The 17212-nt window shown below is 47.8% G+C and overlaps 1 protein-coding gene across 2 annotated transcripts in view; it reads left to right on the forward strand.

Annotated features, from left to right (window-relative positions):
• The window catches only part of ttn.2 (titin, tandem duplicate 2), a 185012-nt gene that overhangs the window by 139990 nt on the left and 27810 nt on the right, over positions 1 to 17212 (forward strand). For both annotated transcript variants that reach the window (XM_069154449.1, XM_069154450.1), the window contains one exon: positions 47 to 17140. In XM_069154449.1, coding sequence (XP_069010550.1) covers positions 47 to 17140 — 17094 coding nt within the window. The remainder of the gene's footprint in view (positions 1 to 46; positions 17141 to 17212) is intronic.

The raw sequence follows: 17212 nt of genomic DNA on the forward strand, positions 1-17212 counted from the left end.
TGAGAGTTTACTTCTATAAACTCTTGTTTTTTGTGTTTCCTTTTAGATCCACCTGGTCCTCCATCCAACCCCAGAATTGCAGACACCACAAAAACCACAGCCACCTTTGCCTGGGGACGACCCCACTATGATGGTGGTCTTGAAGTAGAGGGATATATTGTTGAGTACAAAAAGGAAGGGCATGATGATTGGGAGACAGAGACACAGTACACACTAAAAGCTACTGAATATGTTATTGGTAAACTTAAAAAAGGAGGCAAATACCACTTCAGAGTCAGCGCTGTAAACTCTGAGGGAGTTGGCGAGCCTGCAGAGGTTGAGAAGGTGACTGAGCTGGTGGACCAGGAGACGCTGCCAGACTTCGAGCTGGATGCTGAACTCAGGAGAACTCTTGTGGTCAGATGTCGTGCTTCTATCCGTATGTTTGTTCCCATCAGGGGCCGCCCCGTTCCTGAAGTAACATGGAGCAAAGATGATACCAACCTGAAAATGCGTGCACACATTGACACCACAGAGTCCTACACCCTGCTGATTATTCCTGACTGCACCAGATACGATGCTGGAAAGTACAACCTCTGTCTGGAGAACGTTGCTGGAAAGAAGACAGGCTTTGTTAATGTCAAAGTTCTGGACTCACCAGGACCACCAGTCAACCTCAAACCCAGAGAGATCACCAAGAACAGCATCACTCTACAGTGGGAAATCCCCATAATCGATGGTGGCTCTAAGATTCATAACTACATTATTGAAAAGAGAGAGGCCACCAAGAAGGCATACACAGTGCTTAGCACCACATGGCAGAAGTGTTCCTTCAAAATTGCAGACCTAGAGGAGGGAGCTTACTACTATTTCCGTGTCTCTGCTGAGAATGACCTGGGAGTAGGTGAGCCCGCTGAAAGCCCTGAGCCAATCAGAGTGTCTCAGGCCCCCTCTACACCAGAAAACTTGTATGTCACTGATGTAACTGCAGACACTGCCAGCCTTGCATGGACCAAACCCCGCCATGATGGTGGCAGCTTGATCACTGGATACGTCATTGAGGCCCAGAAGAAGGACACTGACCAGTGGGTCCATGTGGCTGCCATAAAGGCTCTGGATTACACTGTCACAGATCTGACTGAGGGGGCTGAATATACTTTCCGAATAATGGCTGTCAATGCGTCAGGCAGGAGTGATCCTCGTGAGAGTAGGCCGGCTATAATCAAAGAGCAAACTTCTGCGCCTTCCTTTGACCTGCGTGGGGTCTACCAGAAGACTGTCATTGTCAAGGCGGGGGATCGTATGAAGGTGGAGATTCCAGTGCTGGGAAAACCCAAGCCTGTAGTTTCCTGGAAGAAGGGAGACACTATGATCAAGGAGACACAAAGAATAAACGTTGAAACCACATTAACATCAACTATCCTCAACATCGGTGAGATCAAGAGGACTGATGGAGGCCAGTATTCCATGACTGGAAAGAACATGCTGGGTACAGTGACAGAGACCATCACCGTCCTGGTCCATGACATTCCAGGTCCTCCCACTGGTCCCATCAAGCTGGATGAGGTCTCTTGTGATTATGTTCTTATGTCCTGGGAGGCACCAGAGAATGATGGTGGGGTTCCCATCAACAACTACATTGTTGAGATGCGGGAGACTACTGGTACTTCATGGATGGAGTTGGCAGCTACTGTGATCCGCACCACGTTCAAGGCAGCCAAACTCAATACTGGAACCCAATATCAGTTCCGTGTCAAGGCCCAGAACAGATATGGCATCGGACCAAGCATCGTCTCTGAATCAGTTGTGGCTGCCTATCCATTTGATGTTCCAAGCCAGCCCGGCATTCCCATGGTCACATCTTTCAACAAGGATGCTATGACTCTCAGTTGGAATGAGCCATCTTCTGATGGAGGCAGTGCCATTCTGGGCTATCATGTGGACAGAAAAGAGAAAAACAGCATTCTCTGGCAGAGAATCAGCAAAACTCTTGTTGTTGGAAATATCTTTAAATCAACAGCCCTTGTTGATGGAATTGCATATGAACACCGTGTTATTGCTGAAAACATGGCTGGTCTCAGCAAACCCAGCAAACCCTCTGAGCCATTGTATGCCTTGGATCCAGTCGACCCACCAGGCAGACCTGTGGCACTGAATATTACCCGGCATGAGGTGACAGTCTCATGGACCAAACCAGAGGGAGATGGTGGATTTTCCATTTCTGGATACACAGTAGAGAGGAGAGAGATGCCCAATGGACGCTGGCTCAAAGCAAACTTCAACAACATCCTTGAAACCATCTATACAGTCAGTGGTCTGATTGAAGATGCCACTTATGAATTCCGTGTGTTTGCTAGAAACTCAGCTGGTGGGGTCAGTGCACCATCCCAGCCATCAGAAGCAATCACATGCAGGGATGAGATTGAAGAGCCCAGGCTTGATGTCGATGCATCGTACAGCAGCAATGTTGTTGTCATGGCAGGAGAGGTATTCAAGCTGGAGGCCAGCGTGACTGGCAGGCCAATCCCATCTCTGGTATGGAGCAAGGAAGGAAAGGAGCTGGAGGATACAGCCAAGATAGAAATAAAGACATCAGACTTCCACACAATGTTAATAAGCAAAGATTCACTGAGGAGAGATGGTGGTGCTTTCACTCTGACTGCCAGCAATCCTGGAGGCTTCGCCAAGTTCACATTCAATGTCAAGGTGCTTGACAGACCTGGGCCACCAGACTCCCTCAATATTTCAAACATCACAGCTGAGAAATGTGTACTTAACTGGTTGCATCCAACGCACGATGGTGGTGCTAAGGTTGAGTACTTTATCATTCAGAGGCGCGAGACCAGTAGACTGGCATGGACAAATGTGGCCACAGACCTTCAAGCCAACAGGTTCAAGGTCACCAAACTTCTGAAGGGCAACGAGTACATTTTCAGAGTCATGGCTGTCAACAAGTATGGCGTGGGTGAACCCCTGGAGTCTGAAGCTGTCATCTGTACCAACCCATATGTTGCCAGTGACCCACCAATGCAGCCTGAAGTCACTACCATTGCCAAGGACTCTATGGTTGTCTGCTGGGAGCGTCCCGAACATGATGGAGGCAGTAGAATAAACACATATGTAATCGAGAGAAGGGATAAGACTGGCCTACGCTGGGTAAAGTGCAACAAGAGGACTGTAACTGACTTGCGATTCAAGGTCTCCGGTCTCACACCAGGACATGAGTATGAGTTCAGAGTTTTTGCAGAGAATAATGCTGGTCTAAGCCAGCCCAGTCCTTCCAGTCCATTCTACAAAGCCATAGACACCATCTTTCAGCCTGGACCTCCAGGGAACCCCAGAGTTCTCGACACAACCAAGTCTTCCATCTCACTTGCCTGGAACAAGCCTGTCTATGATGGCGGTTCTGAAATCACTGGTTACGTTGTGGAGACCTGCCTGCCTGAGGAGGATGAGTGGACAATTCATACTCCCAAGAAGGGATGGACAGCCACTTCCTTCACCATCACCAACCTGAAAGAAAACCAAGAGTATAAAATCAACATCTGTGCCACCAATTGTGAAGGAGTGGGAGAGCCTGCTGCTGTTCCTGGAACCCCCAAAGCTGAAGACAGACTGCTTCCTCCAGAGGTTGAACTTGGTGCAGAGCTGCGTAAAGTGGTCTGCATCAGATCCTGCAGTACACTTAGACTCTTTGTCCCTATCAAGGGCAGACCAGCACCAGAAGTGAAATGGTCAAGAGAGCATGGAGAATCCCTTGACAAAGCTAACATTGAAATTACCCCATCGTTTACCACTCTTCAGGTAGAGAATGTTGACAGGTTTGATGGTGGTAAATACATGGTGACTGTAGAAAATGCCTCAGGCAGCAAGACAGCCTTTGTTAATGTCAGGGTACTTGACACTCCTGGAGCACCTCAGAATCTGATCGTCAAGGAGGTCACTAGAGATTCAGTTTCCCTTGTTTGGGATGCACCTCTCATTGATGGTGGCTCCAGGGTCCGCAACTACCTTGTGGAGAAGCGTGAGTCAACTAGAAAGGCCTACTCAACTGTCTGTGCCAGCTGCCATAAATCCAGCTGGAAGATTGGAGAACTGGAAGAAGGAAAGATGTACTTCTTCAGAATTTTAGCTGAAAACGAATATGGTATTGGTCTCCCAGTAGAGACAGTTGAACCAATTAAAGTGTCAGAGAAACCTCTACCACCAGGCAAAGTATCCCTCAGTGAAGTTACTGGCAGAAGCGTCACACTCACTTGGGAAAAGCCTGACCATGACGGTGGAAGCAGAATCACAGGCTATATTGTTGAGATGCAGGGTAAAGGCAGTGAGAAGTGGACCCAGGTCATGGTGGTGAAAACCAATGAGGCCCAAGTAATTGGTCTTACCCAGGGAGAGGAATATATGTTCCGTATCTCAGCCACCAATGAAAAGGGAGTGAGTGACCCACGTCCTCTCAGTGTGCCTGTGGTGGCTAAAGACCTGGTCATTTCACCAACCTTCAAACTGCTTTTCAGCACATTCAGTGTCCTAGCGGGAGATGATCTGAAGATAGATGTACCATACACTGCCTGTCCAAAGGCTACAGCAACTTGGCTCAAAGATGGTGTTTGTCTCAAGGAGACAACAAGAGTTAATGCAGAAGCTACAGACAGACACCTTCTCTTGGTCATCAAAGAGGCTTGCAGAGATGATATTGGCACTTACACTATCAAACTGATTAACACAGTTGGAGAGGCATCTACAGACATCAGTGTTCTGGTTCTGGATAAACCTGGTCCCCCAACTGGCCCAATTAAGCTTGATGAGGTCACTGCTGACAGCTTGGTCTTGTCCTGGGATCCACCACAGTATGACGGTGGTTGCACTATCAACAATTACATTGTTGAGAAGAGAGACACATCTACCACCAACTGGCAGATTGTGTCAGCCACAGTGGCCAGAACCACGATCAAGGCAGCCCGTCTAAAGACTGGATCTGAGTACCAGTTTAGGATTGCTGCAGAGAATAGATATGGCAAGTCCTCAGCCTTGCTCTCTGAAACCATTGTTGCTCAGTATCCATTTGAAGTGCCCAGTTCACCACGTTCTGTTGTGGTACAGTCAGCCACCAAGGAGAGCATGGTGGTAGTATGGGAGAAACCCAGCAATGACGGTGGAAGCAAAATCCTGGGCTACCATCTGGAATTCAAAGAGAGAAACAGTATACTGTGGGTGAAACAGAACAAACAAATCATCCCAGAGCCCCGATTCAAGGTTACTGGCCTTGAGGAGGGTATTGAATATGAGTTCAGAGTCTATGCTGAGAACATTGTTGGCCTCAGCAAAGTCAGCAAAGTGAGTGAAATGCAAGTGGCCAGAGATCCATGTGATAGACCAGGAAAACCAGAAGCTGTCATTGTAACAAGAAACCAAGTGACACTCAGATGGACCAAACCTGAGTATGATGGTGGCATCAAGATCACAGGTTATGTGGTTGAGAAGAAAAAGGGAGCTGGCCGCTGGATGAAGGCCAGTTTCACCAACATCATTGAGACTCAATTTGTTGTCACAGAAGTTACTGAAGATCAGATTTATGAGTTCCGTGTCATTGCCAGAAATTCAGCAGGTGTCTTCAGCCAGCCGTCTGACTCTAGTGGAGCCATCACAGCCAAGGATGAGGTGGATCCACCCAAGATTGACTTGGCAGCTAAGTACTCCCAGGCTGTCCTGGTAAATGCTGGAGAGACATTCAGGCTTGAGGCTGCTGTTTATGGTAAACCTGTGCCCACAGTGCACTGGCTGAAGGAGGGCAAAGAGATTACTGAAGCAGCTCGCGTAGAGCTAAAGAACACAGACTTTACAGCTTGTATAGTTGTTAAAGAAGCTATCCGTGTTGATGGAGGTCAGTACACTTTGCTGGTCAAGAATGTTGGAGGAGAGAAATCTGTTAACATTAATGTCAAGGTTTTGGACAGACCAGGTCCACCTGAGGGCCCTATCTCCATCTATGGGGTCACAAGTGAAAAATGCTCCATTTCCTGGAAATCTCCCTTGCAAGATGGAGGTAGTGATGTTTCCCATTACATTGTTGAAAGGAGGGAAACCAGCAGACTGGTTTGGACTGTAGTTGAACCAAAGGTTCAGACACTGAACCTGAAGATCACCAAACTTCTTCCTGGTAATGAGTACATCTTCAGAGTAATTCCAGTCAACAAATATGGCATTGGTGAGCCTCTTGAAGCTGAGCCAATGATTGCTAGAAATCCATTTGTCACTGCCAGCCCACCAACCGAGGTGGAAGTCTCAACAATCACCAAGGACTCTATGGTGGTGACATGGGAGAGACCAACTAATGATGGTGGAAGCCCAATCCAGGGATACATTGTGGAGAAGCGTGACAAGGACGGTGTGAGATGGACCAGGTGCAACAAGCGTAATGTGAGTGAGCTGCGCTTCAGAGTGACAGGACTCCTTGAAAACCATAGCTATGAATTCAGAGTTGCTGCTGAGAATGCTGCAGGAGTTGGCACACCAAGTGCCCCAACAATTTACTACAAAGCATTGGATCCTATCTTCAAAGCAGGCCCACCAAACAACCCCAAGGTGGTAGACACATCTAGGTCCACTGTTTCCCTGACATGGGGAAAACCCATCTATGATGGTGGATGTGAGATCCAAGCTTACATTGTTGAGGCATGTAATGGGGCATCTGATGAGTGGTTTATGTGCACTCCTCCCACTGGAATCACAAACACTAAGTTTACAGTGAAAAAACTTCTGGAGAAGCATGAGTACCAATTTAGAGTGTGTGCAATCAACAAAGTTGGTGTTGGTGAGCATGCTGATGTTCCTGGAAAAATTCTTCTGGAGGAGAAGCTTGAGGCCCCAGATCTTGACCTGGATGCTGATATGAGAAAAATGATCAACATCAGATCAGCAAGCACTCTCAGGCTGTTTGTTCCTGTGAGAGGTCGTCCAGCTCCTGAGGTGAAATGGGGCAAAGCTGAGGGTGAGATTAAGGAAACTGCCCAAATTGACAATACAGGCAACTACGCTTCACTTGTCATTGAGAATGTTGACAGATTTGACAGTGGAAAGTACACCTTAACTGCAGAGAATGCCAGCGGAGTGAAGTCAGTATTCATCTGTGTCAGGGTCCACGACTCCCCTAGTCCACCAACTAACTTCATAGTGAAAGAGATTACCAAGAATTCTGTCACTCTCACATGGGAACCTCCACTTTTGGATGGCGGCGCAAAGATTAAGCATTATATTGTTGAAAAGCGTGAGAGCACCAGGAAAGTTTACTCCCCAATCACTACCTGCAACAGGATGTCATGGAAAGTTGAGCCTCTTCCAGAGGGTGGAATCTTCTTCTTCAGAGTCCTGGCTGAGAATGAATATGGTGTGGGTCTCCCTGCTAAAACTATAGAACCCATTAAGATATCTGAGAAGCCTCAACCACCTGGCAAGGTTAGTGTTATTGATGTTACTCATAGCACTGTAACTCTAACCTGGGAGAAGCCTACACATGACGGTGGCAGTAGGATCAGTTACTATGACATTGAACTTGCTCCTAAGGACAGTGATGCTTGGTCTGTGTGTGCTAGTGTGAAGGCACTGGAGACAGTAGTGACAAACCTTCTCAAGGGAGAGGAGTACCAGTTCAGAGTTGTTGCTGTAAATGACAAGGGCAAAAGTGACCCAAGACAACTGGCTCAGACAGTTGTAGCAAAGGACCTCGTGATTGAGCCTTCTGTTAGACCTAAGATTAGCACCTACAGTGTCCAGGTGGGCTATGACCTTAAGATAGAGGTACCAGTTGCTGGTCATCCAAAACCAACCATTACCTGGACCAAGGATGGAGCAGCTCTTAAGCAGACCACTAGAGTCAACGTCACTGACTCAGCACATCACACCACTCTCACAATAAAGGAAGCCACCAGAGATGATGGCGGCATGTACAGTATCAATATCGCCAATGCCCTGGGTTCCAAGGATGCCACTATTGAGGTGATCACCCTCGACAAGCCAGGCCCACCAACAGGCCCTGTCAAGTTGGATGATATCAGTGCTGAGAGTATTACTCTTAACTGGGAACCTCCAACATACACAGGTGGCTGCCCAATCTCTAACTATGTAGTGGAGAAGAGAGACACAACCACAACAAACTGGGTGGTTGTATCTGCCACTGTGGCCAGAACCACGCTAAAGGTGTCCAATCTGAAGACTGGCGCTGAATACCAGTTCAGAATCTATGCTGAGAATAGATATGGAAAGAGTTATGCAATTGATTCAGAGCCTGTTTTGGCACAGTATCCATTCCAGGAACCAGGCCCACCAGGAACACCATTTGTGTCTTCATACACTAAAGACTACATGGTGGTTGAGTGGCATAAACCCCCATCTGATGGAGGCAGCACCATCTTGGGTTACCATATGGAGAGGAAAGAGAAGAACAGTATCCTCTGGACAAAGATCAACAAAATGCTCATCCAAGACTGCAGATTGAAATCTGCTCCTCTTGAGGAGGGCATTGAGTATGAGTACAGAATCTATGCTGAGAATATTGTTGGCATTGGAAAATGCAGCAAAGTATCTGAGGTCTATGTAGCCCGTGACCCATGTGATCCTCCTGGCCGTCCTGTGGCTCTTATTGTGACCAGACACTCACTGAAGCTGAGGTGGACGGCCCCAGAGTACAATGGTGGAAGTTTAGTTACTGGCTATGTAGTGGAGAAACGTGACCTTCCTGAAGGAAAGTGGATGAAGGCTAGCTTTGCAAACATCATTGAACATGAATTCACAGTTAGTGGCCTGACAGAAGACAGTAAATATGACTTCAGAGTAATTGCAAGGAATGCAGCTGGTGCTGTCAGCAAGCCTTCTGAGACCACAGGATCCATAACAGCCAAAGATGAAGTCGAGACACCTAAATGTGAAACAGATCCTATGTACAACCAGACCATTGTTATCAATGCTGGAGAGACATTCAGTCTGGAGGCCAGTGTTGAAGGAAAGCCTATCCCAACAGTTCAGTGGTTTAAGGGAGTTGTTGAAGTTGAAAACTCAGCGAGAGCTGAGATCAAAAACACAGATTTTAAAGCTTTGCTCGTTGTGAAGGATGCCATCAGAGTGGATGGTGGACAGTACACACTGGTTGTGACAAATGTGGCTGGAACTAAGACTATCCCATTTAATGTAAAAGTTCTGGACAGACCAGGACCCTCAGAAGGACCTCTTACTATCGGCAATGTAAGTGAGGAGAAATGTTCTCTGTCATGGCTTCCACCCAGGCGGGATGGAGGAGCTAGCATCTCTCACTATGTCATTCAGAAGAGAGAAACTAGTCGCTTGGCATGGACTGTGGTCTCCAGTGACTGTGGAGCTACCATGTTCAAGGTTACCAAACTATTAAAGGGCAACGAGTACATCTTCAGAGTCATGGCCGTCAACAAATATGGCGAAGGTGAACCTCTTGAATCAGCACCAGTTATCATGAGAAATCCATTTGTTCCTCCTGGCTCACCTCAGGAACTTGAGATCACCAACATTACCAGGGACTCCATGACTGTCTGTTGGAACCGCCCTGAGACCACAGGAGGCAGTGATATTGCTGGTTACATTGTTGAGAAAAGAGACAGGGCTGGAGTGAGGTGGACCAAATGCAACAAACGCAGAGTCACAGACTTGCGATTCAGAGTAACAGGACTGACTGAGGACCATGAATATGAATTCAGGGTATCTGCAGAGAATGCAGCTGGAGTTGGCCAGCCAAGCCCACTGACACCATACCTCAAAGCCTGTGACCCCACCTTTGAACCGGGCTGTCCCACCAATGCCCATGTGGTTGACACCATGAAAGACTCAATCGGTCTGGCTTGGCATAGGCCTATCTATGATGGGGGTTGTGAGATTCAAGGGTATGCTGTAGAAATTACCAAAGCTGATGAGGAGGAATGGACCATATGCACCCCACCCTCTGGAGTTAGCGCTAACAAGTTTACCGTCAAAAAACTAATAGAACACCAAGAATACAAGGTGCGCATCTGTGCCATCAATAAGGTGGGTGTGGGTGAGCCCACAGAAATCCAGGGAGTCGTGAAACCTCTGGATAAGATTGATCCTCCAGAGATGATTCTGGATTCAGAGCTCAGGAAGGGAATAGTTGTCCGTGCAGGAGGCTCAATGAGAATATGCATTCCATTCAAGGGCCGTCCTGCTCCTGAGATCAGCTGGGCCAAGGAGGATGGAGAGCTGCCCAGTAAAGTTCAGATTGAGACAGGAGAATATTACACACAGCTCTCCATTGACATCTGTGACAGGTACGATGCTGGAAAATACATCCTCAACTTAGAAAATAGTGCTGGCACCAAATCAGCCTTTGTCTCTGTTAAAGTTCTGGATACTCCAGGGGCTCCTTTAAATCTAACAGTAAAGGACATTAAGAGACAAAGCGTCACTCTGACCTGGGAGCCTCCTAATATTGATGGTGGCGCAAGAATCAAGAATTACCTGGTTGAAAAGCGTGAGTCTACCAGGAAGGTTTACTCTAATGTGGACAACAAGTGCACAAAGACAAGCTATCGTATCACTGGCCTCACAGAGGGAACTATCTACTATTTCAGAGTGTTAGCTGAGAACGAGTTTGGTGTGGGACAGCCAGCTGAGACTGAAGACTCAGTTAAAACCTCTGAGCCCCCTCTGTCTGTGGGTAAGGTCACTTTGACTGAAGTGACAAAAAACAGTGCTTCACTTTCTTGGGAGAAGCCGGATCATGATGGAGGCAGCAGGATTATGGGTTATTACATTGAGATGCAGCCTGTGGGCTCAGAAGAGTGGGTGGTGGCCACCATAAGCAAAACTTGTGAGGGCACTGTCCAAGGCCTCACTGCAGGGCACGAGTACCTGTTTAGAGTCTCAGCCTTCAATGAGAAGGGAAAGAGTGACCCTAGAGCTCTGGCTGCTCCAGTCACTGCTAAGGATGTAACTATTGAACCCAGATTCAAGATGACCTTCAACACTTACAGTTTACAGCATGGTGAGGATCTGAAAATTGAGATCCCAGTTATTGGACGCCCTGTTCCCAAAGTTGAATGGAAGAAGGATGGACAAGCTCTTAAGGAGACGACCAGACTAAATGTAACCAGCACAGCATCATCTACCAAGCTATGCATCAAAGAAGCAAATAAGGAAGATTCTGGCAAATACACTCTAACAGCGACCAGCAGCATTGGAACTGCCACAGAGGAGATTACCGTTATTATTCTTTATAAGCCAGGGCCACCCACGGGCCCTGTGAAGATTGATGAGGTGAGCTCTAATTATGTCACTCTCTCTTGGGAACCACCAGAGTATACTGGAGGCTGTCAAATCAACAATTACATTGTGGAGAAGAGAGACACTACCACCACAACATGGCAGATTGTGTCTGCTACTATTGCCAGGACAACCATCAAAGTCACCAAGTTGAAGACTGGCATTGAGTATCAGTTCAGAGTGTTTGCTGAGAATAGATATGGAAAGAGTTCTGCCATTGTCTCTCCAGCTGTTATTGCTCAGTATCCATTCACTGAGCCTGCTGCCCCAGCAATACCAATTATTTCTGCTGCAACCAAGGATAACATGGTTGTTGAGTGGAAACCTCCTTCCAACAATGGAGGCAGTCCCATTCTCGGCTATCACCTTGAGCGAAAGGAGAAGAACAGCCTCTTGTGGACTAAACTCAACAAACTTCTAATCCCAGAACCACGGTTCAAGACTACAGAATTAGAAGAAGGTATAGAGTATGAATTCAGAGTTTATGCTGAGAACATTGCTGGTGTCAGTCCAGCTAGTAAGGTCTCTGAGAGCACAGTAGCTAGGGACCCTTGTGACCCACCAGGCCCTCCTGAGGCTATTCAAATTACCAGAAACCATGTGACACTCCAGTGGACCAGGCCCCAGTATGATGGAGGCAGTGCAATCACTGGCTATGTGATTGAGAGGAGGAAGCACCCAGATACCCGCTGGATGAAGGCCAGCTTCACCAACATCATTGATACCCAGTTCACACTCACTGGTCTGACTGAGGATTGTGTTTATGAGTTCAGAATCATTGCCAGGAATGCTGCTGGCATTTGTAGCCATCCCTCTCAGAGCACTGGAGAAATTACTGCCAAAGATGAAATTGAGGCTCCAGAGGCCACCATGGATTCTAAATTCAAGGATCTGACTGTTGTTAGTGCTGGTGAGACATTTGACATTGATGCTGACTACACTGGCAAGCCTCTGCCTGAAGTCCTTTGGTTGAAGGATGGAAAGGAGATTGACAAGACCACACCAAGAATGGAGATCAAGACTACACTCACGCACACCATCCTGACAGTCAAGGATTGCATCAGAGTAGATGGTGGCCACTTTGTCCTCAAACTTGTCAATGTGGGAGGAGTCAGGATGATCCCAGTTAATGTTAAAGTTCTGGATAGACCTGGTCCTCCAGATGGCCCACTGGAAGTCAAAGGCGTCACAGCTGAGAAATGTTATCTGCACTGGAGCCATCCCTCACATGATGGTGGAGCTAGCATCTCTCACTACTTTATTGAGAAGAGAGAGACCAGTCGTTTGTCGTGGACTATGGTTGAGCCCAAGATCCAGGCAATCAGCTACAAAATCACAAAACTGCTGCCTGGCAATGAATACATCTTCAGAGTCACTGCTGTGAATAAATATGGTGTTGGTGAGCCTTTAGAATCGGAGCCCGTTATTGCCCGTAACCCCTTCACCACTCCCAGTGCCCCCTCCACCCCAGAGGCCAGTGCTATCACAAGGGACTCCATGGCGCTTTGCTGGGAGAGACCAGAGGATAATGGAGGAGCTGAGATTGAGGGATATATCCTTGAAAAACGTGATAAGGATGGCATAAGGTGGACAAAGTGCAACAAGAAGAGGTTGAATGACCTGAGATTCAGATGCACTGGTCTCGCAGAGGGCCATTCCTTTGAATTCAGGGTCTCAGCTGAAAATGCTGCTGGTGTGGGAAAGCCTAGTGCACCAACTCTGTACATTAAGGCCTGTGATGCCATTTATTCACCAGGACCTCCAAATAACCCCAAAGTCACTGATCACTCAAGTACTTCAGTCTCCTTGTCCTGGTCCAGACCTATCTATGATGGTGGGGCACAGATCAGTGGATATGTTGTTGAAATGAAGGAGACAGCAGATGATGAATGGACCGTTTGCACACCACCCACTGGTGTCCAAGCCACTCACTACACTGTAAAGAAACTGAAGGAGAATGCAGAGTACAACTTCCGCATCTGTGCTGTTAATTGCGAGGGAGTAGGAGAGCATGTAGACCTACCTGGGTCTGTGATCGCTGCAGAGAAGCTGGAGGCTCCTGAGATCGAACTAGATGCTGACCTGAGGAAGATGGTCAATGTTCGTGCCACTACCACCCTGCGTCTGTTTGTGACAATCAGAGGAAAACCTGAGCCTGAGGTCAGATGGTCAAAGGCTGATGGCACTCTGAATGAACGTGCCCAGATTGATGTCACAAGCTCTTACACAATGCTGGTGATTGACAATGTTGACAGATTTGACACAGGCAAATATGTGCTGACCCTTGAGAATCTCAGTGGCTCGAAATCAGCCTTCATCAATGTGAGAGTTCTGGACTCCCCCAGTGCTCCTATGAACCTGGAGGTTAAGGATGTGAAGAGGCAATCTGTGTCTCTCTCCTGGGAGCCTCCTTTCATTGATGGTGGGGCTAAGATATCCCATTATATTGTAGAGAAGAGAGAGCAGAAGAGAATGGCTTTCTCCAGTGTTTGCAACAACTGTGTGAGGAACTCCTACATTATTTCTGACCTGCAGGAGGGAGGACGATACTACTTCCGTGTGTTGGCTGTGAATGAGCTGGGGGTAGGTCTGCCTGCCATTACAGATCCAGTCAAGGTATCTGAGGCACCTTTGCCTCCTGGTAAGGTTAACCTGGTTGATGTGACTCGCCATACTGTTACCCTTTCTTGGGAGAAACCTGATCATGATGGAGGCAGCAAGATTACAAACTATACTGTGGAGATGCAGCCCAAGGGAGATGATAAATGGACTGTGTGCAGTGAAGTCAAAGCACGAGAAGCTACTATTGACGGACTCACAACTGGAGAGGAATACTCCTTCAGGGTGATTGCTGTGAATGATAAGGGCAGGAGTGATGCCAAGCCTCTGACTGCACCTGTGGTGGTGAAGGACATCACAATGGAGCCCATCATCAACCTGTTGTTCAACACATACAGTGTAAAGTCAGGAGATGACTTGAAGATTGATGTTCCTTTCAAAGGCAGACCTCAGCCTGAGGTGTCTTGGAAGAAGGACGGCCATGTGCTTAAGCAGACAACCCGAGTAAATGTTGTTTCTTCCAAGACCTCATCCAGAATTATCATCAAGGATGCCACCAAGGAAGATATAGGAAAGTATGAGATTACACTGACTAACTCAGTTGGCACCAAGACAGCTGGAATCTCTGTTATAATCCTGGACAAACCCGGCCCACCCAGCAACATTAAGATGGATGAGGTGAGTGCTGACTTTATCTCTCTGTCTTGGGATCCTCCAACCTATGATGGTGGATGCCAGATCAACAACTATGTGGTGGAGAAGAGAGACACTACCACTACCACATGGCAGATTGTCTCAGCCACAGTGGCCAGGACATCAATCAAGGTTACTCGTCTCAATCACGGAACAGAGTACCAGTTCCGAATTGCAGCTGAGAACCGTTATGGCAAGAGTCATGCAATTGATTCTGCTCCCGTTGTTGCTCAGTATCCATTTGAGCCTCCTGGCCCTCCAACCACCCTCCATGTTGCCCATGCCACCAAGACTGGCATGCTCGTAGTATGGGGCAGACCTGCCAGTGATGGTGGAAGCCCTGTTATTGGTTATCACATTGAATGCAAAGACCAAAGCAGCATTCTGTGGACCAAGGTCAACAGAGGTCTGCTGGCTGAGAACCAGTTCAAGATGACAGGCATTGAAGAAGGCCTGCTGTATCAGTTCAGAGTCTACGCTGAGAATATTGCTGGCATTGGTCCGTGCACTAAGGCCAGTGAACCTGTAGCAGCCAGGGATCCATGTGAACAGCCACGTAACCTTAGAGTTACAAACATTACCAGAACCTCAGTTTCCCTCTTCTGGGAGAGGCCAGAGTATGACGGCGGAGCTAAAGTTACTGGCTACATTGTTGAGCGTAAAGAACTTCCCAACGGTCGCTGGCTGAAATGCAACTTCGCCAATCTGCAAGACACCTACTTTGATGTCACAGGCCTCACAGAGGATGTCCAGTATGACTTTCATGTCATTGCTAAGAATTCAGTAGAACTTTTGAGTGCTCCTTCAGAAAGCACTGGTCCTGTCACTGTGAAGGATGATGTGGACCCTCCCACCATTATCCTGGAAGATAAACTAAGACAGTTGGTTGTCATTAAAGCTGGAGAGATCATTAGAATTGATGCTGAAATCACAGGCCGTCCACTCCCAGTTGTTTCATGGTCTAAGGATGGAAAGGAGATTGAGGCTAAGGCCAGGTGTGAAATCACCTCCACCAACTTCACAACCACCCTGATCATCAGAGACGCTATCAGGAGGGACTCTGGCCAGTATGTCCTGACTCTGCACAATGTAGCAGGAACCAGGTCCGTGGCTATTAACTGTAAGGTTCTGGACAGACCAGGACCTGCCTCAGGGCCTTTGGCAGTGTCCGGCCTCACAGCAGAGAAATGCACCCTAACATGGGGACCCCCTCAGGAGAACGGTGGTGCTGAAATCCTGCACTACATTGTGGAGAAACGTGAGACAAGTCGCCTTGCCTGGACTCTTGTCTACGGTGACATGAAGGCAACTACTTGCAAGGTGACGAAGCTGCTCAAAGGAAATGAGTACATCTTCAGAGTCAGGGGAGTCAACAAATATGGAGATGGTGAGGCCCTGGAAAGTGACCCAGTAAAGGCAATGGATCCATTCACTGTGCCTGCAGCTCCCACTAATGTCCAGGTCACTTCAGTTACAAGTGAAGCAATGACCATCTGCTGGGAAAGACCCATTTCTGATGGTGGAAGCAGTATCTCTGGTTATGTAATTGAAAGGAGAGAGAAGACTGGCCTCCGCTGGTGCCGTGTCAACAAGAAACCTGTTTATGACCTCAGAGTGAAAGCCTCACACCTTCGTGGGGGCTGTGAGTATGAGTACAGAGTGTTTGCAGAGAATGCTGCTGGCCTCAGTGCTCCCAGTACCTCTTGTCCACTCACCAAGGCTGAAGACCCACAATTCTTGCCTTCGCCTCCAGCTAAACCAAAGATCATTGACTCTACAAAGACGACAGTCACCCTGTCATGGAATAAGCCACTATTTGATGGTGGAGCCCCTGTGACTGGTTACAGAGTGGAGTACCGAAAGACATTAGATGATGAATGGCTTGTGGGAGTCCAGAACACCAAGAACACAGAGTTTACAGTGGTGGGATTGACACCTGGGGCCGAATATGTGTTGGTTGTCAAGTCCATTAACAAGATTGGAGTAAGTGAGCCCAGTCCTGAGTCAGACAAACAGGTCGCCAAAGAAAGAGAGGAAGAGCCTGTCTTTGACATCAGTAATGAGATGAGGAAGACTCTCATTGTGAAGGATGGCAGCTCATTCACCATGACAGTGCCCTTCAGAGGCAAACCCATCCCCAGTGTGGCTTGGACTAAGCCCGATATTGACCTTAGAGTCCGTGCTGTCATTGACACCACAGACACCTTCACGTCCATCACCTTGGAAAAAGCTACTCGCAACGACTCTGGAAAATACACCATCACATTGTCCAGCATAGCAGGAACATCCTCGTTGACACTCAATGTCAGAGTCCTGGACTCGCCTGGACCTCCGTCCCGTGTAGAGGTCAAGGAAGTGACTAAGACCTCTGCTACTGTAACCTGGGACACTCCTGAGAATGAGGGAGGTGGACCGGTCAAGAATTATATGGTTGATTTCCGTGAGGCCAGCAAGAAAGGCTGGACTAGGTTGACTGACACATGCCACAGACTGACATACAAAGTGACAGACCTGCAGGAGGGAGGAATGTACTACTTCAGAGTGACAGGCGAGAATGACTACGGTGTTGGTGTTCCTGCCGAGACCAAAGAGGGAACTAAGATCACAGGTATTGAATTTTAACTTGTGATCATTATAGTTTCTTATTGTTTCTTATCTGTTGTAGAAAAGATCCCACCTG

Source organism: Embiotoca jacksoni, unplaced genomic scaffold, assembly GCF_022577435.1.
Source record: "Embiotoca jacksoni isolate LCO1_2020_lvr unplaced genomic scaffold, fEmbJac1.0.p SCAF_2, whole genome shotgun sequence".
Taxonomy (NCBI): Eukaryota; Metazoa; Chordata; class Actinopteri; family Embiotocidae; genus Embiotoca; species Embiotoca jacksoni.